Genomic DNA, 27,800 nt, shown 5'->3' on the forward strand with positions numbered 1-27,800 from the left:
TGAGATACCACACTACAAACACCTGAGTTACCACACCACAAACACCTGCGTTACCATACCACAAACACCTGGATTATTACAATACAAACATCTTGGATATCATTCTACAAACACGTGGGTAAACATGCCACAAACACCTGGGATACCATACCACAAATACCAGGGTTACCACACCACAAACACCAGGGATACTACACCACAAACATCAGGGTTACCACACCACAAACACCAAGATTACCAAATAACAAACAACAGGATTACCACACCACAAACACCAGGGTTACTACACCACAAACACCTGAGCTACCACATCACAAACAATCAGGAATATCACACCACAAGCACCTAGGTTATCATACTACAAACTCCTGGGTTAACATGCCACAAACATCTGGGATACCATACTACAAATACAAGGGTTACCACACCACACACACCAGGATTGCCACTCCACAAACACCAGGGTTACTACAACACAAACACCAGGGTTACCACAACACAACAACCAGGGTTACCACATTACAAATACCAGGATTACTATATCACAAATAGCAGGGTTACCACACAACAAATACCAAGGTTACCACACAACAAATACCTGAGTTACCACACCACAAACAACCAGGATTATCACACCACACACACCAGGGTTACCACACCACAAGCACCTGAGTTACCACACTACAAACACCTGGGTTACCGCGCCACAAACACCTGAGTTACACCATAAACACCAAGGTTAGCACACCAAAAACACCTGAGTTACCTCACCACAAACATCCAGGATTATCACACAATAAAAACCTTATGTTACTACACCACAAACACTTAAGTTACCACACTACAAACACCAGGGTTACCACACCACAAACACCAGGGATACTACTCCACAAACACCAAGATTACTTCATCACAAACAACAGGGTTACCACACCACAAACATTAGGGATACCATACCACAACTACCAGGGTTACCACATTACAAATACCAGGATTACTATATCACAAATACCAGGGTTACCACGCAACATACACCTAGGTTACCACACCACAAACACATGAGTTACCACACTACAAACACCTGAGTTACCACACCACAAACAATGAGTTACCACACCACAAACACGAGAATCATCACATCACAAACACCTGGGTTACCACACTATAAACACCTGGGTTACCACACTCCAAACACCTGGGTTACCACACTACAAACACCTATGTTACCACACTACAAACACCTGGGTTACCATACCACAAACACCTATGTTACCTTACTACAAACACCTGAGATACGACACTACAAACACCTGAGTTACCACACCACAAACACCTGGGTTACCATACCACCTACACCTGCATTATCACACTACAAACATCTGGGTTTTCATACTAGAAACACCTGAGTTAACATGCCACAAACACCTGGGATACCATACCACAAATACCAGGGTTACCACACCACAAACACCAGGGTTACCACACCACAAACACCAGGGTTACCACACCACACACACCAAGATTACGTCATCACAAACAACAGGGTTACCACAACACAAACACCACGGTTGCCACACCACAACAATCAGGGTTACCACATTACAGATATCACAAATACCAGGGTTACCACACAACAAACACCAAGGTTACCACACCACAAACACCTGAGTTACCACACCACAAACAACCAGGTTTATCACACCACAAACACCTGAGTTACACCACAAACACCAATGTTACCACACCACAAACACCTGAGTTACCACACTACAAACACCAGGGTTACCACACCACAAAAACAAGTGCTACTACACCACAAACACCTGAGTTACCACACCACAAACAATGAGCTACCACACTACAAACACCTGAGTTACCACACCACAAACATCCAGGATTATCATACCATAAACACCTACGTTACCACACTACAAACACCTGGGTTACCACACTACAAACATCAGGGTTACCACACTACAAACACCTGAGTTACCACATCATAAACACCTGGGTTTCCACACTACAAACACCTGGGTTACCACACTACAAACACCTGGGTTACCACTCTACAAATACCTGGTTTACCACAGTACAAACACCACGGTTACCACGCTACAAACACCACGGTTACCACACTACAAACACCTGGGTTACCACACTACAAACATCAAGGTTACCACACTACAAACACCTGAGTTACCACACCACTAACACCCGGGTTACCATACCGCATACACCTGGATCATCACACAACAAACACCTGGCTTATCATACTACAAACACCTGGGTTAACATGTCACAAGCACCTGGGATACCATAGCACAAATACCAGGGTTACCACACCACAAACACCAGGGCTACCACACCACAAACTCCACGGTTACCACACCACACACACCAAGGTTACCATGCTACAAACCCCTATATTATGTCTCCGCAATCAACAGGGTTATCACACCACAAACACATCAGAACATAAGAAAATAAGGAGTCTGCAATAGGCCGGTTGGTCTGTGCATGGCAGCTCCTGTCGAGAGTTACTACCACTCTCTATCATCCATGAATCTATCTACCCTCCTTTTAAAAATTTGCAGCGTTCCAGCACTCACTACAAAGTTGCTAAGCTTGTTCCACTCGTCCACCACCCTATTTGTGAACCAATTCCTTCGTATCTCCCTCCTAAACCTAAACTTATCCAACTTAAATCCGTTGCTACGAGTCCTATCCTTTTCGGATATTATGAGAAATTTATCTATATCGCCTTTATTGATTCTTTTGACCCACTTAAATACTTCTATCATATCCCTCCGCACTCTTCGTGTTTCTAGGGAATGCAAGTTTAGTTTCTTTAACCTATCTTGATATGGAAGGTTTCTAAGTCCCGGAATCATTTTCGTCATTCTTCGCTGCACCGGCTCCGGTGAATTGATAACCATTCTATAATAAGGGCACCAGAACTGAACAGCATATTCGAGGTTCTTCCTGCCTAGCGCAAGATATAGTTGCAATAAGACCTCTGCACTCTTATTACTTACACTTGTTGATATAAAACCTAATACTCTGTTTGCTTACAGTATTTCGAACATTAACGCACTGTTTTCTCGGTCGTAGGTCCGGGCTTACAAGTACCCCTAAATTTCTTTCACAAGTCGACATCTCAAGGTTGGTGTTGTTAAGGCTGTATACATTGACAGTATTTGTTCTTCCAATATTAAGTACGTTGCACTTGCTGGTGTTGAATTTTATTTGCCATTTTCTAACCACTCCTGCAGTTTATTTAAATCCTCCTGTAGTGCATTTGCATCCTGCCCTGAATTAATCTGCCGCCCTATTTTGGTGCCATACGCAAACTTGCTTATGTCACTGCTGATCCCGGTATCTAGATCGTTTATGTAGATTATGAACAAGAGTGGGCCCAGTACTAACCCCTGGGGAACCCCACTGGTTACACAGCCCCACTCAGATTTAACACCATCTACGCTGACCCTCTGTCTTCTATCGGTGAGCCACGATTTTATCTAATTTAAAACTTCCCCTCGATACCATTACCCTTAACTTTTCCCAGAAGTCTCTGATGTGGTACTCTGTCAAACGCTTTGCTAAAGTCTAAGTAAATAACATCTTAATTTTCGTCATTATCTACTACCTCGAAGACTTTCCTAAAAAATATCAGCAGATTTGTTAGACAAGATTTTCCCTTTGTAAACCCATGTTGAGAGTCGTAGATTAATTTGCTTTTCTCTAAATGCGATCGAATGCTATTTGCTATAATTGATTCAAGAAATTTCCCCACTACTGACGTCAAACTATTCGGCCGGTAATTTGACGCTGATGCTCTGTCTCCCTTTCTGAATATGGGTTCTATATTTGCCTGTTTCCACAATTCTGGCACAACTTGCGTGTCTAATGATTTTGTAAATAAATTTACGAGGGGTCCGCTAATCTGTTCCTTACACTCTTTCAAAACTTGAGGGAAAATTTCATCCGGACATGGGGATTTTGTCTTTTTTAATTTATTTATCTTCTTAAAAACATCCTCTTTTCTGATAGTGATATTCTTTAATTTCTCTTCTTCATTTCCCCTAAATATCAGTTCCACCTCTGGAAATTCCTCGTGAATTTCTTCTGTGAAAACATTTCAAAAGTAGCTGTTTGTTCAATGCGTTTCTTTTTTCCTCACTGTCATCGATCACTTCCCCTCTCCCTGACTTTAAAGGCCCTACTTTGTCCTTGACCTTTGTCTTATATACCTGGAAAAATCCCTTGGGATTCGCCTTGTATTCTGTCACTATCCTGATTTAGTAGTCTGTCTCTGCCTTCCTTACGTTTTTCTTAACATTCCTAGATAGTTCATTATACCTCTTTCTGAGCTGCTCCTCCCCTCCCTTTAATTTCTTATAAATTCCTTTCTTTATTCCTATGTCATGTTTAAGTTTTCTGGTCATCCACCTTGGTTCATTCTTATTTAACCTGATTTTTCTGTATGGTATTTTTTGTTCTTGTGCTTTACGTAGTATAAGAGTGAATATATTATAGTCATGAACAATTGTTGTGTCATCTGTGACCTCACCCGTTCCTACTGGGGACTGACCTGACTGTTCCCAGGCGACCTCACCTAGGTACCTTCTTAGCCCCTGATAATCCGCCAATCGAAAGTTTGGGACTCTAACCCTATTGTCATTGTTTTTCGTTTCCCAATTTAGGGTGAACCTGATTTCTCTGTGATCGCTGTTCCGTAGTTCTTCCCATACTGTGATATCTCTAATAATATTTTCTTTATTTGTTAATACTAGGTCTAATATATTGTTATCTCTAGTACGTTCTGTAATTAGTTGTTTAAAAAAATTGTCCTGTACTGCATCTAGGAAGTCTTCAGATTCATAGTCACCTACAATGTTGTCCCAGGCAATATTTCTGAAGTTGAAATCCTCCATAATGCATAGGTTGTTTGTATCTTGCTGCCTTACTCATTTCCTGCCATATGGGCTGAGCTGCTTCTTTCCCAAGACTTGGGGGCCTGTAAATCACTCCCATAATTAGTTTTTCTCTTCCTTCCGCAATTTCTACCCATACAGACTCGGTTCCTATTTCACCCTTTATTGAATTATTAATACAACATTTTAATGTATCCCTGACGAAGAGGGCGACCCCTCCCTCCTTCCTACCTTCCCTGTCCTTGTGAAAAAGGTTTTACCCTTCTATGTGGTTCTTGCTCGCCAGATTCATCCAAGTTTCCGTGTTTGCTATGACGTCTATATTCTCGCCAGGGATACTACACCACAAACACCAGGGTTACCACACCACAAGCACCAGGGTTACCACACCTCAAACAACCAGGAATATCACACCACAATCATCAGGCTTACCATGCTACAAACACCAGGGTTACCACGCTACAAACACCACCTACAATCCATTCTACCATTTACCCTCTTGGAGTAGTTGACCGAAGCATTTCTTTTGGTTCATTACTGGTTCCCAAGACAATTATTTAAGCTTAATTTTGTTTCCCAGTTATTGCCAGGTTTATACTTAACTTTAATTTTGTATTCACTATTTTCCCTACATTCATGTTTGTTATTTAATTTGTAAATATTGCCTAAGTTAAAGATTTGAATGCAGTCAAGTTATTCCAGCTCCCCTGATACACAAACCTTATATATTTATGTTTCACACAAAATTCATCATCCTTCACAAACCCATTTCAATTATTTAAATGGCTTGTTATTTTACAGTCAGGTAGGTACTTACATACATATAATGCATAATGTACACTCGGAAACCATATTCTCTAGCCCACCTGGGTCGGTGCTGGAGGTTAGTACAGTGTCGTTTCTGGACGGGGGCCCACTCTAACTATTACGTGGCAACACACGCACGAACAACACAGTCATAGTACGGCTGTATAGATGATATTATGTTTAAATATTGTATATGGGATTTTATATTCTGCATTATCTTCATTATATATGAACACGAAGAAAAAATTACCATAAGTTGTAGTTACTAAAGTATGAATGGAAATAAACACTTCCAAACCACCCAGTGAATCCACTTGTCGTTTACAGCGCTTGTGGCCAGACCACGATGATTCCACCACACCCCATCTATATCTTTCATTTCCCATCATTCGCGTAACTATATGAAAAATCGTTTTTAATTTAACGACATATTTCAAAAACCTTAAATTACATGTGGATCAGTCACTCCTCATTTGACACACTTATAGTGTAATACTTTGACCATTCCACCTGGGCACATGGAAGCCCAAGGTAACTCTCACGGGGCAACATCCTTGCATTTGTTGAGAAGAGTTAAATATATATAAATACATATATATATATATATATATATATATATATATATATATATATATATATATATATATATATATATATATATATATATATATATATATATATATATATATATATATGCCCACAAGGAAAGAAGAAACACGAAGTTCCAAGCGCTTAATTCACATCTTCAGGGGTGAGTACAGACTAGTCTGTACTCACCCCTGAAATTAGTGCAGGAACCAGCATATACCTAGATCACGCGCACCTACAGTGATTTACTTGCATATATATATATATATATATATATATATATATATATATATATATATATATATATATATATATATATATATATATATATATATATATATATATATATATATATATATATATATATATATATATATATATATATATATATATATATGCTGTTCCCAGCTGTAATTCACATCTTCAGGGTGAGTACAGACTTCGTGTTTTCTTCTTTCCTTGTGGTTATCAGCATATACCTAGATCACGCGCACCTACAGTGATTTACTTGCATATATATATATATATATATATATATATATATATATATATATATATATATATATATATATATATATATATATATATATATATATATATATATATATATATATATATATATATATATATAATATATATATATAGAGTTCAGTAGGTTCTTATTAACGGAAATATACAAGGTGCGCATACAAGCGCAGGTAGTTCCTACACTCCTATATGGGTCAACTGACATCTCTCTGACCTCTCAGGCGACATGTGGTAAGTGGTACATTAACAGCTTCCAGATGTCGCCAGGCACATTTATGTAAGCGTGGGGTGACATGAAACAAGGGCATTGCCACACGCTACTGACTAGAGAAGTAATGTATATATATATAGAGTACATCCATGGTATACATACAACATACATAATATACCTACACCTCCCCCCCCCCTATACGCTCATAGCAAAGTCTTGAGCGGACCTTTTCCTTAGGATCCGTTCTGAGCGTCGAGGGGCTTAATCACTGGGGGGGGATATGGGACTCAACACTGGTGATGGGGTCAGCGGAACGCGCTACAGGGCGGAGAAAACGGCGGTTCCTTCACCACACACGACCACTGGGTAACCGCACCTGGTAGTCCCGTGACCTACAGAGACCCATGACTATGCCCACTTTGTCCCAACGTAGGAAGGTCGGGTCCTGAACACGGACTTGGGTGCCGACACTCAACCTGGGGAGAGTACGGGCGTGGTTGTTGCGGCGGGCGACGACGTCTTGAACACGTTCGGCGGCTCGGCGATCAAAATCCTCTGTCTTGGCCTGCCACTCCTTGGAGAAGGATTGAGGGTGAGCAGGGACACATGAACGGAGGGGGCGTCCATACAAGACCTGGGCAGGGGAGCGTCCGGTGTAATTGGGTGTGTTGCGGAGCTCAAGGAGACCCTGGTCGAAGGCCTCACAGTCAATATTCCCAGAAGGGGCCACTTTGAGGATGAGATGCTTCAGGGATTTGACAGCAGCCTCAGCGTGGCAGTTGGACTGCGGGTAATGAGGCTGTGACAACACATGCCGGACTCCCCATCGGTCGAGGAACGCAGCAAAGTCCTGGCTTGTGAACTGGGGCCCTCCGTTGGTTCGCAGGCGCAGGAACGCCCACGTAACGGAAGTAGTGGCGGCACTTGCTGATGGTGGCCGCAGATGTCGTGTCATTACCGCACTTGATGACAACCGGCCAACCAGAGAGACGGTCGACGATAACCAGGAAGGACTCTCCTGACACTCAGAAAAAGTCGGCCGACACAGACTCAAAGGGGCGGGTGGGGTTGTCGTCACTCATGAAGGGTTCCTGCTGCTGGCTGGGTTGTAGAACGTGGCGGGGCTTACACACCTGGACAGCATTGGAGATGTCGGGGTCGATGCCAGGCCGGAAGACAGTCTGTCTTGCACGCCGTTTGGTGGCCTCGGCTCCACGGTGACTGTCGTGGAGGCGAGCCAAGGCGTGGGGACGTGAAGCAGAAGGGACAACTACCGAAGGAGAGGTGTCACTGGCCAGAGGTAGGGGTAGGGCGGTAGCAGGGTAGTTGCTGCTCCCTTCGTGCACCCTGTTGGCGTATTTTACCTCCAGAATCGGTGTTGGGAAGTCCTGGGAGATGATGGCCAACTCTTGGCAATGTCTGTAGGACAGCAAAGGAGTCGGGACACCATTATGCACGTCAATCCAGGCTTGATATGACCTGTTGCCAAAGGTGATCTGTGCTTGGAGTGAACCTAGGGCTGGGGCCATCTGTGAACCATCTGCCGTGACGCGGAGGTCCTTGGGAGGCGGTCCTAGATCGCTTGGAGAGAACCCCAAGCATTGCAGATGCTGGGGACCGATGACCGTAGCCTCAACGCCGGTGTCGGGCAGCATCTCGAGACAGGATGACACGCTGCCGTAGGTCACGATGACGCTGATGTGCTGGGGGACTTTGGTCCTGGGACGCGAGGAGTACACCCTCCTAATATGGGTCGGGCTTTGTCCAGGGTCGTCGTGCCTCTGATTTGGCGACTGTGGGCGGCCCTCACTGGTGGAAGGGCGCGCTTCCGCCGACGCTGTCCCTTAGGTTTGGTGGTCGGACAACACTTGTCGTAGTGGCCCAGACGACCACACACATTGCACTGGACGCGTTTGGCTGGGCACCGTACTGTAAGTGACCAGTGGCCCTTGCGGTCACAACTGTCGCAGGTAGACTCAGCGGCTGGACATACCTGTGTTCCGTGCTGCCTACCACAGCTGTTGCAAAGGGAACCGGGCGTGGGCGTGGTGTGCGTAGGCGTTGGGGCAGACTTCTTGCCTTTCTTGTATTGGGACATAGCCCGTACGGCTGTAGGGGGAGCTCGGATGGCAGAGGTAGCACACCTGGCAGCCTCATAGGAGCGACATACTGTCAATACATCCTAAAGAGAGGAGGAAGAGTCGAGGGAGGTGAGACGTTGGACGAGCTCCTCGTCCTTAATCCCCATCAGGATCACCTGCTTCAACTGGGTCTCCTCGCACTTCTGAGGCTCTCTTGAGTCGTACATAGAAATTGTCAAAAGTCTCTCCCTCCATCTGTCTACAACCAAATACTTCCCTCCTGCGGAGAGCTTCATTTCGCTGACCTTTGATGTGCCGTTCTAGAACATCCAGTACCTCCTCTACAGACAACAATGACGTCGGTTGCACTTGCAACGTGTGTTCCAACACATGCTGCGTTCCCAAAGACAGGCACATACGTAGCTGAATGAGTTGTTTAGGCTGTGGCAAGCTCTGGAGATCCACCATTGTAGCATAATCAGTCCACCGTCGCCGCCACTCACGAAAAGTCTGGAAAGTCTCATCAGGCTTCAAGGTGGGTGGGGGTTGGAAAACCACTTTGGTAGAGGGCATTGACGAGGCATCTGAGCCAGTCGGTACCTGAGTAGTGGAAGGGCCAAGGGCTTGATTAGCAGTGAGGTTAGATATCAAAGCTGCAAACCGTTCGTTATCTTCAAATCTCCTTTGGTGGTCCTCAGCATGTCTTTTCGCTTCGTCCTGACGCATTTCCTCCCTCATAAGCTTCATCAGAGCAATTATATCTGAGGACGAGGCTGAGCGTAGAGGGGTGTGGCTGGGAGATGTGTTGGGAGAGGGTGGGGCGTCGCGCTCCGACTGGTCATCCATCTCTGTAGAGCTGTCATCCGTCTGATTCATCCGGGCGCTCGGGACATCCCTGCGTGAGGCCCGGGGCATAATTACTTTATCTGTATATTGTATCTCAAATCAGTGTTGACCGGTCAGCCCGTCGTGTCAACCAGATCTGAGATAACAAAATTAATTGAATACACAGATAAGTAACTTATATATATATATATATATATATATATATATATATATATATATATATATATATATATATATATATATATATATATATATATATATATATATATGAAGAAATGACCGGGGTCAGTGTGTTCGTGCGTGGGTTGGTGTGTGTAGGCGCGGTGGAGCGCGGAGGGAGGCGAGGCGGTGGGGGGTGAGCAGTGGGGGGTGAGTTACCCTCGAGGCAGCCTGGGACGGTCGCGCTGATGCACCACTCCTCACAAATGCCTTATATCAGCCTTCCACCTTAGGGAATCCTTTAAGACAAGGACACACACTTTAACACTACACACACACGAGGGGCACTTAAAGACACTTCACAGGAAATTACGGTCACTGCACACCGCTCAAAACTCGTTGGTAATTCAAACGAATTTTTGTGGGAGACAATGGCGACGGATGACAGAGTTGACGGAGGAGGTCTACCGGCCTTGATTTACATGAACGCACTTATTTCCACTTAATCGATCACTTGATACTCACTGCGCCATGGAGATGTTCGGGGTACTTGGTTCTAACTACAGGGGCGAACATAAACACCTGTAGAGTTCTGTGGGTTCTTATTAACGGAAATATACAAGGTGTGCATACAAGCGCAGGTAGTTCCTACACTCCTATATGGGTCAACTGACCTCTCTCTGACCTCTCAGGCGACATGTGGTAAGTGGTACATTAGCAGCTTCCAGATGTCGCCAGGCACATTTATCTAAGCGTGTGGTGACATGAAACAAGGGCATTGCCACACGCTACTGACTAGAGAAGTGATGTATATATATAGAGTACATTCATGGTATACATACAACATACATAATATACATACACTCTTCTCAACAAATGCAAGGATCTTGTCCCTCACCCTAGCAAACTAGTTAGCATAGCATAACCAAACAGCCTTGCAAGGAACAATAGGTCTGTATATAATGTATGCACGCCCTAAAATGACCTAGTATATTTTACTAATGTCTCATTGTCCATGGGTTTTCTTACAGTTTGGCTGTGAATTTTCTATTTTGTCTACCTGCCAGCTCAACAGAACTGCTAACCATCCTCCCAGCAACTCATGCCATCCCAGACCCACAGCCTATATGTATGGTGCAAGACCGCAGTCCAATACATACAAGTCAGGCAGTCAAGCGTTGGTTTGAGGCGCACCCGCAGATTATTCTATTGGACTAGCCCCCTAAAGGAGCTGATTGTAATCCAATAGAAAATCTATGGGCGCATATGGTTGTTAAATGGGATGTTGAGGAGAAACGAGGGAGGCAGTGAGGAGACACGCACATAACTTGTTGGAGGGAATAAGGAGGAGGCCGAACATCTGCAGCAATGTGGTAGATTCCATGCCCACCAGATTGCATGACGTTATAGCAGCAGATTGAGGTTGGACACGGTATTAACCTGTGGTCAAGAATTAAATCTCCGCCCACGACGGTGCCTTGTAGGGGGTGGCGGGGGAGTTAGCTCTCCGGTGTAACCTCGTTGGGGCCACATAGACTTCGTTTCCTAACTCTCGGGAATTTTACAATGTGGTTTTACGTCACTTCGCATAAATATGCTTACAAAATCTATGCATTAATATGCATAACTCTTGGGAATCTGTCCAGACATTAAATATATTTTATATACTACAATAATCACATAGATATGTTTACAATGTTTATGCATAATAAATGTGAAAAATATTTTTTGGGTTTCAATTAACCAATTGTCATGCCTACAAAACAATCTTGATGCTCTAAGTGCATGTATGTGTTAAATAAAGAGTAACTGATCCACATTATTTTGGTAAATAAAGAAATGAAAAGCAAGCGCTTAGCCATATGGATATAGTTGCACGGAAGAAGAGAAATAAGGATGAACCATGGTTTTGATGGAAACAATGTGTTCTGGGACGATGCTCACAATGACGAATGGGAGAAACCTCTTTATGAAACATCTTACCTACTGAGGATGAAGCTTAATGTTACATAACACACACACACACACACACACACACACACACACACACACACACAGTGTAACTTTGTGTGACGCGTTGTCTGACTTGGGGTGGCTTTGAGCGAACCATACACTTGATATTACAATTAATGTGTATCCTTCCTGTCCATGATTTACAACAATAACTGTAGGGCAAAAGTTACAATATTATACTAATAACACTGTCATATATTGATACTATAGTTACCAAGATACGGAGCACGATGAACACAACATGATAATGATAGTGAAGCCTGGAAGGGTTCATATCATAACTTGTGTGTTCGTGCGTAAGTTGACCCGTGAGAGTAACCGTGGGCCTCCATGTGCCCAGGTGGGATGGTCAAAGTATCACACTATAAGTGTGTCAAATGAGGAGTGACTCATCCACATTTATTTTAAGGTTTTTGAAATATGTAGTTAAATTATACACGATTTTTCATATAGTTATGCGAATGATGGGAAGCATCGTGGTCTGGCACACACACACACACGTTGTGTGGAGTCACTGCGTGGTTTGGAAGTGTTTATTTCCATTCATACTTTCGTAACTACAACCTATGGCATTTTTTCTTCCTGTTCATCTATAATGAAGATAAAGCAGAGTATAAAATGCCATATACAATATTTATACATAATGACATCTATACAGCCGTACTATGACTGTGTGTGTTCGTGCGTGTGTTGCCTCGTGATAGTTAGAGTGGGCCCCCGTCCAAAAAGGACACTGTACTAACCTCCAGCACCGACCCAGGTGGGCTAGAGATTATGGTTTCCGAGTGTACATAAGTACAAATGCATTTAAGTTGGTACTCATAGTTCAGGTCGTGTGCATGCCACTATTTTGCATTCATCCCTAGAAGAAGCACATTATTGTCAAACATATTTATGTTGCAACTACAAATCTAACTTCTAAAATACGTAAATAACGAAATACTTAAACTAATGACCAGACAAAGCCATTTTGGATAAGTAAATTATATAAATTGATGATTTATGTAAAAGTATAACACTTAACCTGGTAATAATAATGTTGTATGTAAGAGTGAAGCAGATATCACCGACAATTCATGAACGAAACATTTAATATATGTTCAAGCTATTTCCACTTGGACATTGAACTAAAATACATAAAGGAACTACTATTTAACAATGGTTTCCCTAAGAGATTTACAAACACTTATATTGGAAAAACCCTTAATAGATATTTTAGTCCCACACAGCCTCAAATCTACATCGTCCCTAAATATTCTATTTCACCAACCCGTACATAGGCCCACTCAGTTTCACCCTTAGAAATAAACTTAAGAAGCTTTTCAATGAATTCTATCCACAAATTTATCTTAGACTAATCTTTAAAACCCATAATTCAATTAAAAAATTATTTAAAATTAAAGACACCATACCCACACACCTGCAATCCTCAGTTGTTTATCAATTTACGCGTGCTAGCTGTAGGGCAGCATATATAGGTAAAACTAAAAGACATTTGATAACTCGCATCCATGAACACTTGGGCCAGTTAATCACACAACCACCACATTCAGCTATTCGTAACCACGCCCACCAACATGACCACCCGTTTTCGCCGTCCGATTTCTCAGTTCTCGGCAAGAGCGACTGTGAGACGGACCTCCTCAATATGGAAGCCTTGCACCAATATAAAGAAAAGCCATCCATTTGTGATATGGCTTCCTGTGAATTGTTGTGTTTCTCGCACTAAGGCTCGTCTGAATTAAGGTAATACCCCCCAGTATATTTTATTGCACACTTTTTATTCTTGATTTTAGCTTTGTATGTAGGTCTCTCGTCATTTTTGTCGGTTTTAAGTTGGATTGCTCTTTTTTTTAAATTGTATCGAAGGTACATTTTCGTATAATGCTATGTTTTTATTGTATATCACCTGCATTTGTAAAGCTTTTTCAAAACTTTTGTTTTCTGGGCTCTGATGATGGAAAATTATTATTTCCGAAACGTTATTGATTAAAAGAAGCCCAACTTAGTCAAGATGTTTGTGTTTCCCTGGTTCTCCTCTTCGTTATGAAACTACGCTTTCCACGTAACAAGTCCATTGCTGAAGTTATATATATATATATATATATATATATATATATATATATATATATATATATATATATATATATATATATTTATTTATTTATTCATTTATTTATTTATTTATTTATTTATTTATTTATAATTAATATTTTGTTCTAATAGTGAAACAAATAATGAGCAGTGAAGATAATATATAAAGAAAAAGCTCATTAAATTCTGTACTCCACAGCTAAAACAATATAAAACACAAGAGGGGGAGGATCCTAAATAATGGAAAGAAAAATATAAGTGCAACAAAGGAGAGGTGTCTAGTTGACGTGTGGAACTAAGTAGGCCATGGGACAGGTTCAGAAGCCACAGTCCAGCGCAGAGAAGGTTCCAGCAAACGGGTGAGACTCCCTAATGTTGTTGATGTTGTTTTTATATTAATGTTAACTCTTGCAGTGGTGACGAAATACAGTAACTAAAGATAAGGAGAAGAACCTTTTGAATTATTTTTTTCTTCTTGATCATTAATACAAATACCACACTATACTGTAAAAATAAGATAATAATTATATTGTTAGGCTTTAGCTGATATATTCCATTATTATGTTCCCTAAATTATTCTTTTTCCATGTAAAAAGTCAAAGTCAAAGGCAAATATATGTAGTATAATGCCATGGCCTCATTAAATTAATCCTTTTCCCGGTTTGGGCATACAAAATTTGGACGAGTTCAGGGGCAATAAGCATAAATCGATTCAGGGCGGCTTTATTCTGGGTGTCCCAGTCACACCCGACAACCTTCAAGCGCCGGATATCCTGCTCCAAGTCATAGCCAAAGTAGTAATTGAACTTGTTTCTCAAGTACTATATCACATGATCGGCACCCGCGAAGAAGGTGGAGAAGGCAGTCAACTTGACGCATGTAAATGGTCAGATATACAGCCAAATCGCCACTCTGCTCCTTTTAGACGCTCTCATTGATGTTGCTGGTAAAGTCACGGGAACAGGCCTCAAAGAGATCGGCTGAATCGTGGTTATGCAGGATCATAAAATATAGTGTATTGTGATAAAAGATAAAATGGGTCAGCTGTAAACCATGAATACATCATGTTTTTATTTTAACTATACTGTAATTAGATTTATGACAATATAGAATGCCCCAATCAACAAATCATCCCTTATGTGCCTTAGTTCAGAAGTTATAAGCCGTTTCCTATGTCGGGTAATTTGTTTAATTACATAAAATGCCCAATTAATGCACCAAAATGCCATTTGTAAATTGAACAGGGTTCAATTTCGTATTCTACACACACTCAAGTACCCAAAATCAACAAATAAATTAAAATTATAAGGAAAAACGAGCTAGAATCCCTATTTCTTCCCTCCCAAACCTCACTATATCCTCAATACACGTCTGAATATATCAGAGTTTCAACGATGTACTGATAATTACAGTAATTCTACTGTAATCGGGCAGATGAAGAATGAATTCCTCAGTTAAGGTTGTTTTACTTTGCATTCAAAATGTAGTAGTCTCTTCTACCACTACAACAGGTGCTTGAATATTCATATTTATTTTTCAGCACTATGGGTTTGACACTCCAACAAAACATAGTTATTTGATGTGTGTGTGTGTGTGTATGGCACAGTGGACTTCCATTTGCTTCACATCAACTGTTGTACGGTCATTAATCACAGCTACCGTAAAAGTGCAGGATTGTACTTTTCTTATGTTTACGAGCTTTAACCTTTACCATTTAAGGACGTTCACAACAAAGATTTTGGGAGATTTCTGTTACATATAAATTATATCCTCACGCTTATATCTTAATGTACGAGGAAAGGTTTAATATTCCTAGGTTATTTTAGAACACCTGGAAAATTAAGAGTATCTAAATAAACAAGATTATCTATACTTTAAGGTACAGTAATGATATTAAATGGTTAATAATGAAATGAGACGCAGTATGTAAAGGGCAGAGATATTATATTTACATTATGCCACCAGGATAAGAAAATATAACAGCATGGAAGCGTTAGGGCGAAATTTCAGCATGTAATACATTAAAGCGAGGAGGAGAGATAATCATTTCACAACACACTAGTTAATATAATATTTGCCGGTGCTGCATTTTACTTTAGTCTTACGCACAGTAGTTTTCATATAACATTCCTCTTCAATTAACAATACAGGAATTAAAACATACCAGAGCCATAAATAATTGCGTAATATTCCAAAATATTTTACCTGTTAAAGGAAATTATGTAAGCCTTGAGTGAAAAAATTAAAATAAATAAAGAAATGCATATGCAACTGAGATTAAATAAACCGTAACTATTTCTAAGATTATATAATCGGTATATGAACAGTTATACACTGAATCACACATCACACAATTTTCATTAACTATTTTTTTCATATATCACAAATTTTACATATTCAGTTTGGTATATTTATTACTCTTGGTATGACATTATGCCAATCGAAACACAACATTAAGCTAATCGTGGCATATCATTAAGATAATCGAGGCACATAATAAAGGTAATCGAGGCACATCATTCAGAAAATCGAGGCACTTCATTAAGAAAATCGAGGCACATCATTGAGATAATCGAGGCACATCACAAAGAAAATCGAGGCACTTCCTTAAAATAATCGAAGCACAACATTAAGCTAATCGAAGCACATCATTAAGCTAATCGAGGCATATCATTAAGAAAATCGAGGCACATCATTAAGATAATCGAGGCGCATCATTAAGATAATCGAGGCACATCATTAAGATAATCAAGGCACAGCATTAGAGGTAGTAGGTAGTAGGCAGCTATCAAACAGGGAGGTACTGCTACCTGGGAAGATATTGGAAGTATAATGTATTGTCTAATGGTAGACCCTACTGCCATATGGCATTACAAAAATTGTGACCAAGTCCCAGGTTGCTGATCTGACTTTCTGCCTCATTTACACACAATTGCAGGGTTTCAATTGTCTCTCTCACTTTGACAACACAACATACATATATCGATTCTCACTATTTTTTTAATTATTATTATTATTATTATTATTATTATTATTATTATTATTATTATTATTATTATTATTATTATTATTATTATTATTATTATTATTATTATTATTATTATGATTATTATTATTATTTCGCCCCCAGGCCTTAATGTGTGACGTTGACCTGTGCTCTGGTGGGCTAATCCCATAGAAGAAAAAAAAAATCGAGGCAGATCATTAAGATAATCAAGGAGGAAGAAATTTTCTAAAAAAAAAAAAAACTAAAACATTTGGCCAAAAATAATTAGAATTTACAAAAATAAACAAATTTTCCCTTTATGTGATGCAGATGTTTACACACTAGCCAGAGACACTAGCTGGTATTAACTCCCGGGTGTAGCGAACAACTACAACGGATGAAAACAAAATATTGACAGTGTCCAATGTCTCATTTTTTTTTTTTTTTACGGGGATTAGCCCACCCGGACACAGGTCAACGACCCACATCGGGGCCTAGGGGGCGAGTAAGTAAGAATAGAAAGAAACTTAAAATAGAAAAGGAAAAGGTTATATTAATCTCCACAGCGAAGGTAGGTGTTCAGGATCTCCTGTAGGCTCCCACCTGTCCACCACTGCGGACATCGATGAAGAGATTCAACATTGGATCAGATGTGCATGTCAAGCTTTTGGCGGACTACGTACTCGTGTCTTCAGCTGCAGGGAGCTGATATTATCTGCAAAGTTGCACGTATATCGAGCAGTGGTCCTTCCCATCCGACTATATGGCAGCGAGACATGGTTCACTTAGAGGAGGCACCTCAAGGCACTTGAAAACTTTCACGAACGTATTCTACGTATTCTACGTTTTCTCGCTGACACCAACTGTAGGAGCATCAAGGCGACCATTATCCATGAACAACTATGCTTTGACCGGCTGTGAACAACTACGCTGGACTGACTATGTTACCGGCATGAACGACAGTAGACTTCCAAAGCAGTTACTTTACATTTACCTAACGAATAGTAAACGTAACACTGGCAGACAAATGAAATGGCATAAGGATAGTCTTAAGACAAACCTTAAAAAGTGCCAAATCGACCCTCTCACTTGGGAGATTATTACACGACACCGTAACGCTTCGAGGAGCACCACACGAGGTGTCAATACTTTCGAGTTAGCCCAACTGCAAAACGAGGCAGACAAGCGCCAGCGCTGGAAAAATGCTGCCACTGCCCCTCGCGCACTAGATGTAGCCTTCCACACGTGCAACATCTGTGAATGACCCTGCCGGTCCTGTATCGGCCTCTCAAGTCACCTCAGAACTCACCAACATAGGTGACATCCTTAATAACTCATATCATTGTATCATAGCTGGATGATCGTCATACTCGATTCCAAGTGACAACCAAGTATTAGTCGTCGTAGTGTGTGGAGAAGGTGAAAAAAGAGAGACTTGCTAGGACCTGCATCACTCACCCTACAATCGACTTGACTAATCTAACCAAACCTAGTGTTCTGACCTCACTAGGGGAAAGGTCACGGCAGGGTTAGCTCCCGAGGGATAATTATCAGATATGGCCAGCGCTATGTGTGGTCTGGGGTCTGCGAGTTTGTTGGCCAAGCTGGAATGGGCCATGGAAGAATTGGAGAGGGCCAAGGAAGAAATAGAGAGGGCCACGTTGGAGAACCTGAAATTAAAAGAAGAGATGGCGAGATTGAAGGGGGAGGCGGGACAGGGAAAGCCAGTGTCTGACGAAAATTCAAGAAAACCAGTGTCTGACGAAAATTCAAGAAAGCCAGTGTCTGACGAAAATTCAAGAAAGCCAGTGTCTGACGAAAATTCAAGCGAGTGGAAGGTTGTAAGGAGAGGGAAGACCAAACTGGTGATGAAGAAACACATCAAGGATACGTCAACAACGACATCAGCAGCTAAGTGTACCAACTCGTTCAATCCCTTGATAGACGAATTGGACGTTAGTACAGTCAGGGACAAGGCTGACAAGGAAGGTATAAAAACTTTAATTGTTGGTGACTCACAGGTAAGGTACTTGGACAGGGCTTTTTGTGGTAAAAACATAAATAGGATGAGGGTGTGTTTGCCAGGAGCTGGGGTGGGGGATATAATTGACAGGATGGACAATATCTTGTCTGATAATGGGAACAAACCCATTATCTGCCTCAGTGGAGGAGGCAATGATATTAGCCGGTGTAGGAGCGAGGAGCTTCTTGATAAGTTCAAGGCAGCTATAGATCGTATTAGGACTAAGGGAGGGATCCCTATCATATGCTGTGTCCTGCTTAGAAGGAGAGTTGGCAGTGAATGGTTGTCAAGGGCAGTTGGTGACAACGACCGTCTTTACAGATATTGCAAGTCAATATCAGTCCCATTCATTGACAACTGGGACAACTTCTATGGCAGAAGGGACCTTTATGCTAGGGATGGGGTGCACCTGTCTAGGGATGGAGTAGCAACCCTGGCTGGGGCTCTAGAGGGGGCAGTTCAAAAGACATCTAAGTCTTTAAACTGCTAGGAGAACATATGAGCACGGGGGTGGAGGAGAATGCAGTGGGAGCGGGTAAACAAAGTGAAAGATTACAGGGAAATAGTGTTAGGAATCATGACAAAACTAAATTAGACAGGGAGTTTAAAACTAAACGCCGTAAGGGGAGGACTCAGAACACGACTAAATGTATACTAAGCGAACAGTAGAAGTATGAGAAACAAAATCGATGATATTAGGGCCTTGGTATGTACCGAAAAAATCGATATAAAAGCATTCACTGAAACATGGATCAACCTAGACTCACGTGAGTTACCGGTCGAATACCAAATTGCGGGTTACAAACTGTTCCATACCGATAGGCAGACCAGGAAAGGAGGCGGAGTAGCAATCTATGTTAGGGATAATCTGAAGTGTGAACTAAATAAAGAAATAAAAACTGAGCGGAATACAGAAACAATTTGTATAGAATTAATCAAAGGTAGGGAAAAATTAATCACAGGAGTAATATATAGACCTCCCAATCTTGATAGAGTCAATGAGCGACTTATCTGGGATGAAATGCGCAGGGCTTCCATACACAACAAAGTCTGTATAGTAGGCGACTTTAACCTTGGCCAAATAGATTGGACTGACCTTACAGGTAACTCAGAATCAGAGGACTTTCTCGAGACGATCCAGGACTGTTTCCTAAGTCAACATATAACCGAACCCACCCGGGGTAATAATATACTCGATTTAGTTCTGTCAAACAGAGAAAACCTCATTAGCAATGTCGAGGTAGGGAACAAACTTGCAAACAGCGATCACAAAGAAATTAGATTCCAGTTAGATTTTCAGGGCAGACGTAAGGAAAATTCCACTAAAGTACCAGATTTCAGAAGGGCAAACTTTGCCAGTTTAAAGAGGCAGCTGAGAGAGGGGGTGTCGCGCTTGGCCGTGAACCTGACAGATGACACCGACCTGATAACGAGATCTGAGATTGCCGAGTTCCATGACAATTTAAATAATGAGTTACTTAATGTACAAAGGCAGAACATACCATTAAAAAAATTCAAATCAGACAACAATGACCCTAAATGGATAAATAATTATTTAAAGAACATCATTGGCCAAAGGAAGGCTATAGGTAGAAGGATAAATCGTGGCGAAATTTACCTCCGGGATTATTATAGGGTATTGGGGAGTAGGGTTAAAACCGAGATAAGGAAAGCCAAGAGGAATAATCAGGTAAGGATAGCAAGGGAGGCGAAGACAAACCCCAAAGGATTCTACCAAATGTATCAAACTAAAACACGAGAAAATATTTTACCAATATGGTCAGATAACTGCGAGCTCACTGATAACGACAGAGAAATGAGCAATAATTTGAATAAATATTTTTCAACAGTTTTCACCACCGAAAATTTAAATATGATACCCGGGGCACCGACTCTTTTCAGAGACAGTAAAGAAAACAAATTAAGCGAGATAGTAGTGACTAGTAACGATGTTAGTAAGCAAATAGACAAACTAAAGCCTAATAAGTCACCTGGTCCCGATGAGATATTTGCCAGAGTATTAAAGGACTGTAAGGAAGAGCTTAGTATGCCCTTAGCAAAGTTGTTTAACATGTCCTTGAAAACAGGTGTAGTACCAAAATCCTGGAGGATAGCAAATGTAATACCGATTTTCAAGAAGGGGGATAGATCACCATCCTCCAACTACCGCCCAATCAGTCTAACTTCAATAGTAGGCAAATTACTGGAAGCAATCATTTCAAACTCTATTCGAAATCACCTGGAGAAGCACCTATTGATCAATGATTCCCAGCATGGCTTCACAAGCGGACGTTCATGTCTAACTAATCTATTAACATTCTTTTCATCAGTTTTCGAATCGGTGGACGAGGGGCACAATTATGATGTGGTATATCTCGACTTTAGCAAAGCCTTCGACAGAGTCTCCCACGAAAGACTAATTAGAAAGGTAGAAGCACATGGCATCAAAGGTAATATCCTTAATTGGATTAGGGCGTGGTTACAGGACAGGAAACAGCGAGTGAGCATTAATGGCACTAAGTCCCATTGGAGCAACGTCACAAGTGGAGTTCCCCAAGGCTCAGTACTTGGACCATTATTATTTATTATATACATAAACGACATAGATATCGGCATAGACAGCAACATAAGCAAATTTGCTGATGACACTAAAATAGGACGTGTTATTAAGTCTGACGAAGACTCCGCAAAACTACAGGAAGATCTAAAAAATTTTTCGAATGGTCTGAAAAATGACAGATGAAATTCAACGTGGACAAATGTAAAGTACTCAGTATAGGAGATGTAAACAGGGAAACCAGATACCAGATGAACAACGATGCCATAGAGAAATCCGACTGCGAGAGAGATTTAGAAGTAATGATAAGTAGGAACCTTAAGCCAAGTAAACAATGTATTTTTGCTCGTAACAAGGCTAATAAAGTACTTGGGTTCATACAAAGGATTGTTAGTTACAAGACTAGCGAGGTCATCCTAAAACTGTATCTTGCTCATGTGAGACCACACCTGGATTACGCAGTTCAGTTCTGGTCACCGTATTACAGAATGGATATAGAATCCTTGGAAAGAATTCAGAGGAGAATGACAAGACTAATCCCGGACATTAGGAACCTTGAGTATAGAGACAGGTTAAAGCATCTTAATTTGCACTCCCTCGAGAGACGTAGAGCGAGGGGCGACCTGATAGAGGTGTATAAGTGGAAGGCAGGGCTAAATAAAGGGGACATTACAAAGGTACTCAAACTATCCAACCAGGAGCGAACTCGTAACAATGGTTTTAAAATAGACAAATTTAGATTTAGGCGTGAAATAGGTAAACACTGGTTTGGAAACAGAGTAGTGGATGAATGGAACAAGTTACCAAATATCATCATTAACTCGAATACGCTGAATAGCTTCAAACATAGGTTGGATGCTTATATGAGCAATAGGGGTTGGGTGTAAACGGGACTGCCCAGTATGGGCCAATAGGCCCGCTGCAGTTTCCTCCATTCTTATGTTCAACCTAACGGAATCCAACTTAACCCAAGCTAACTTAATGTAACTTATCCTAACCTAACCAACGCATAACTGCTATGGCACCTAGTTTTTCCTGAGGTAACTAGGTAATTCCAGGAAGAACTTAGTTTTCTCACTTAGTGCTGTTTAGTTAAAACTAGGTACAGTCTCACCCAAGAGTTCGTTAACTCTCCTTGCCAGCTATTGTTGCACTGCCAGCTTCAGATGTTTGTAACTGTCTCAGTACCAACCAGAATATGAAACCAATACGAATTAATCTAAAGGTTCGAAGTAACAGACTCAAGTTCATACATTTGAAGCAAGCAGTGCAGCACTGGTTGGCTGGGAGAGTTAACGAACGTTTGGCTGAGACTGTACAATAATAGGAAAGTCCTAGATTTTGGGTTTTCCCCAAAAATTCTTAGGTGTAACCAGTTTTACTATTTAATACTAGTTATATTGTACAGCTTTTGGGCTTCTTGTTTTAATTGTAAAGCATACACACACACACACAGACATATATATATATATATATATATATATATATATATATATATATATATATATATATATATATATATATATATATATATATATATATATATATATATATATATATATATATATATGTATATATATGATATATATCATATATATATATATATATATTGGGAATATACATATATATATATATATATATATATATATATATATATATATATATATATATATATATATATATATATATATATATATATATATATATATATATATATATATATATATATATATTGATAAAATCACACGGGAAAAGGGAAACAACGGAGCACCTTAGCTTTTGTCTTTATTCAAGACATCTTCAGAGGCAACTGAATTACATAGACAGGCTTAAATATACAGGGTGATCTTATTAAACATGAGGTCAGGTCATAATCATGACATCCACTAATCCGCACACCAACACACACGTAGTGTATTCATGCACCGATGAAAAGATTTAATTTCTACGCTGGTTTGTCGCTGCTTTGTTCGAGTTACTCGTACTTGTTCCTTATACTGAACTTGTCATAAGACAATCCTTGTATATTTGTACCGAAGTTTTAGCTATAAGTTATAACAAGATAACTTTGAATGATCAGGGAAGTTTTGTCATAATTGTGGTGTGAATGTACCATTGATTGCTTGTTGTGGCCAGATGACTGAGTCAAGCTAATTTGCTTGTGTGTTATTTTGATCATTACGTATTACCTTCTTTTTTTACGGAATTAGCCCACCAGGGCACAGGTCAATGACCCACAGCAGGGCCTGGAAACAAAAATATAATAATAATAATAATAATAATAATAATAATTAATAAAATTTGTAAAAAGTATAAAAAATATTAGATTCAAATATAATAATAATAATAATAATAATAATAATAATAATAATAATAATAATAATAATGGACCATAAATAAATACAAAAAATTAAAAAAAGATCAATAATGAGAGACAATTGAAACCCTGCAGTCGTGTGTAAATGAGGCAGAAAGTAAGATCAACACCCAGGGAATTGTCACAAGTTTTGTGATGCCATATGGCAGCAGGGTCTACCATTAGACAATACATTTTGCTTCAACATCTTCCCAGGTGGTAGTACCTCCTTGTTTGTTTAATAAGTGTTTCCTGTGACTAGTCAACTAACAGTCGTCTCTACTCCACAGCAAGCGCAACCTGCCCTTCCGTCACCCGGACTTCTCTGATGACCAGATCCGCCAGTTGACTGATATCGCCAGGTCGTACAAGTCCACCAGCTCCGTGGCGTCCAAACGCTCCACCTCCCGCCCCCATTCGGGATGCTCCTCCCCAATCCTTTCCCCGACAATCCAGGTGAGTATTGTCCCTGCAACTACCATGTTCAGCTCTTTCTAACCTTCACCGATCAACTCAGTGTTTTGACGGTGGAAATAAGTCAGTAGCTTGCTGATCTCCAATTATATCTGATAAGTTTTTTCATTGTTTAGTTAGTACAGGAGAAAGCCCGAGTACCCGAAGAAAACTTCCATGTTTAGTTGGGTAAAACTGGATAATACCTTTTCCCCATCCAACCCTGGGATTTAATTCGAGACAGAATTACGAGAGACAAGTGCTATAACAACCATACTCTTCGCTGTGCCAACAAGTCCTGTATTTGAAATTCATTTGTTTTTTCCTTAATTGTTAGTGAATTTGTATCATTTTTCCTTTACTTCACACTTTTTGAAGGTTCAATTATTGCAAGATAGTTTTAAACCCAACCGTCCCTGACGTAATATAATCATCGATGACGTCACGAAAATGGTGGTCCGTTCAGAGTCTGAACGGACCACCAGAGGAGGAGTTAAAAGGTCAACAAACATGGACGATGATAGCCTTCGCTCCGCCTCCTTCCTCACTGCTACACACAGGGACTCGAGTTAGGAGAAGAGAATGGTCACGGCAATTACTGTACAGAGAGGCCACATTGGTGGTAGGACTACTAGTCCCGTGGTAAGTCTTAATACGTGAAAGTTCGAGACCCTACTTCGTAGCAGCAATAAAATAATACGGTTATACTATCAAATACCGGAACGAATTATTTAAATTTACTATTTACTTAAAAAATAAATGGAGTGGTCACGGCGTCTGGTGTCCGACTCTCACACCCTCTCTCACTACATCCTCACTTGCCCTATGACCTCCTCCTATAGGTCCCCAGCCGTTACCAACACCTCTTCCCTCCCAGACCAGATATCCCTCCTCCTAGTCACAGGCCTGGCATTTGACACTATTAGGGACCTGCCACTCTTTGCCATAAACAGATAAAATGTACCGGGAACTTTCCCCCCACACACTCATCATTCTCTCACTTTATGTAACTTGACAGAACCTATGACCCTTCAGGCTTTTACGCCCTTAATGTACGAGTCATAAAGGCAAGTATGAACTTTTCATACTTCCCTGTTGGGCGCTGTAAACGCTTCTGCGCTTCACCTTGCACAGGATGTAAGGGGGTGCCCAATAAACTAGCCCCCTCGGGGGCAAATCTGAAAAAATCTGAATCGGCGTCTGGTGTCATCGACGCTCTCCACCATCATAAATGTATTGGCCATACCACTATCCCGACTCTATTGTCCGTGCATATTGGCACCCAAATCAAGAGTCAGGGTAGATAGCCTTCATAAAATCAATGACATAACAAGTAAAACAAATCCTTTGCTGAGATCTTTCATGGAGATTTCCTTGGTCGTGGAGGGATCTATAGTAGTTAGCATCCTGAAGATCTTGAATCTTGGTATACACATATTAAATAAACTAAGTTGTTGTATTAATTAGTTGCTAGGAGATGCTAAAATAAATAGTGGATTGTAGATAATATATCCTCGCCAGAGGTTGAAATGAGGTCCGCGCTCATGATGAGTGTTGCTTCTGCACGTTTCCTTGCTTGTATCAGCTGCGTCTCTCCCCGGTCTCCTGGCGTCTGACTTGACGGGTGAAATGGCGGGAAACTTTTATGCTTAATATTATTTATCTTCTGAACTATAAATGATAATTGTTTTTATTCAGTAAACTTATTATTAAATTACGTAGTGAGTTTTCATTAAATTTGGTATTCATACAAAGTGTAGTTTAGAAGATACAAATTTCCCCTACCCGCCGGTTTATACATATTCTAGTCATTTCGTAGCTGATTTACTGATTTGCTCATTGAAATAACTAAGCTTATAAGATTACATATTAATTAATATTTTAATACTTTGTGTAGATAATTATTTAAAGTCATATGTACAGTCTCGTTCAAGATTCTTCGAACACTACTGGAGACAGCTGGCAACTCAAGGCCATTTGTTTACTATACTACGTAGTAAAAATTATGAATGAATGTAAAAGTGATCGGTGATTGGTTACTGAGTTCCCCGTTGCTTAATTAATGGTTGGGCTTTGTTGTTTCGTATTATATTATACCTTTCTGCTGGTATATACTGTTAATTTGATTATAAAATGGATAGACAATTAAACATAAGTAAAAATCGGTAAGTATGTTAAAGAACATCATGCATCGGGCACAGCTGTGTGCAGGCTGTTTACAATGTTGCCTGTTTATCATTAATTTATACTAATATTATCTTCAAATGTTTAATCCTTTTCGGATAATTAATCCAGTTGTATGTAACCGATGCTAAACAGACTTCTTTCTAAAGACGCCGATTTCATGTAACACAAACTGCGGTTTTAATTCGCTGTGGGATTAAGCAGAATCATCTGTTCACTGCTACCTGTAGTAAGTGTGTGTGTGTGTGTGTGCGCCTTAGTCTCTTGTGTGTCAATGCTTGTCGGTAAAAACAGTTCTATAAATGAAACAGTATTATTAAGTTTATTTAATGAAATTATATGTTTTACATTCCCTGTGAGGTATTAAAAATAAAAATCTATATATAATGTGTTATTTATTCATATATTTATTTCGGTTGCAATTATATGTCATGAAATGAATACTACACAGTTTCTACGAAATGAAAGACTTTCCAATGCGATCCTGTGGTGAACCAGTTTAAAACAATTTTTTTTGCTGGCAAACAATTGATAATCGAAAGAAATGTCATTTTAAATATCTAATAAGGTAAGTCTACTCAGATGACAATCGTAATGACAGTTGAAAGGTCTACACATGCTACCGCATTAGCTATACCTTCAGTACGAAATTTCACTAATTAATATAATGCGTATGTTTCCATGCAAGTGTGCGTGAGTGTTGGAACATTATTGTAAGTTATGAAATAATTGTGAGGTAACGTTGTAACCTAGTTTAGTATTTTGACAAGGATTTTTTCCCATTTCTTATAAATAAATGGAGAGAAAAATATATAAAAATACAATTATTACAGTAAACGTTTTCCAAGAATACATAAATATATTGTGAACGGCATGACATGAACTTATTAAATATGAGATTATGAGATTGGAATATGAAATATCAATTTCCTCGTCACAAGTGACTTGAAAAGACGGATCGGACAGCTGTGTCGGACCAT

The 27,800-nt window shown here is 40.3% G+C and overlaps 1 protein-coding gene across 1 annotated transcript in view; it reads left to right on the plus strand.

The window, feature by feature from the left end:
* Nucleotides 1-14,464: 14,464 nt before the first annotated feature.
* The window catches only part of LOC121865347, an 89,078-nt gene continuing 75,742 nt past the window's right edge, over nt 14,465-27,800 (plus strand). The window contains exons 1-2 of the mRNA XM_042364687.1: nt 14,465-14,620; nt 24,474-24,639. Coding sequence (XP_042220621.1) covers nt 14,568-14,620; nt 24,474-24,639 — 219 coding nt within the window. The 5' untranslated portion in view covers nt 14,465-14,567. The remainder of the gene's footprint in view (nt 14,621-24,473; nt 24,640-27,800) is intronic.

This window comes from Homarus americanus, unplaced genomic scaffold, assembly GCF_018991925.1.
Source record: "Homarus americanus isolate GMGI-L3 unplaced genomic scaffold, GMGI_Hamer_2.0 scaffold15667, whole genome shotgun sequence".
NCBI lineage: Eukaryota > Metazoa > Arthropoda > Malacostraca > Decapoda > Nephropidae > Homarus > Homarus americanus.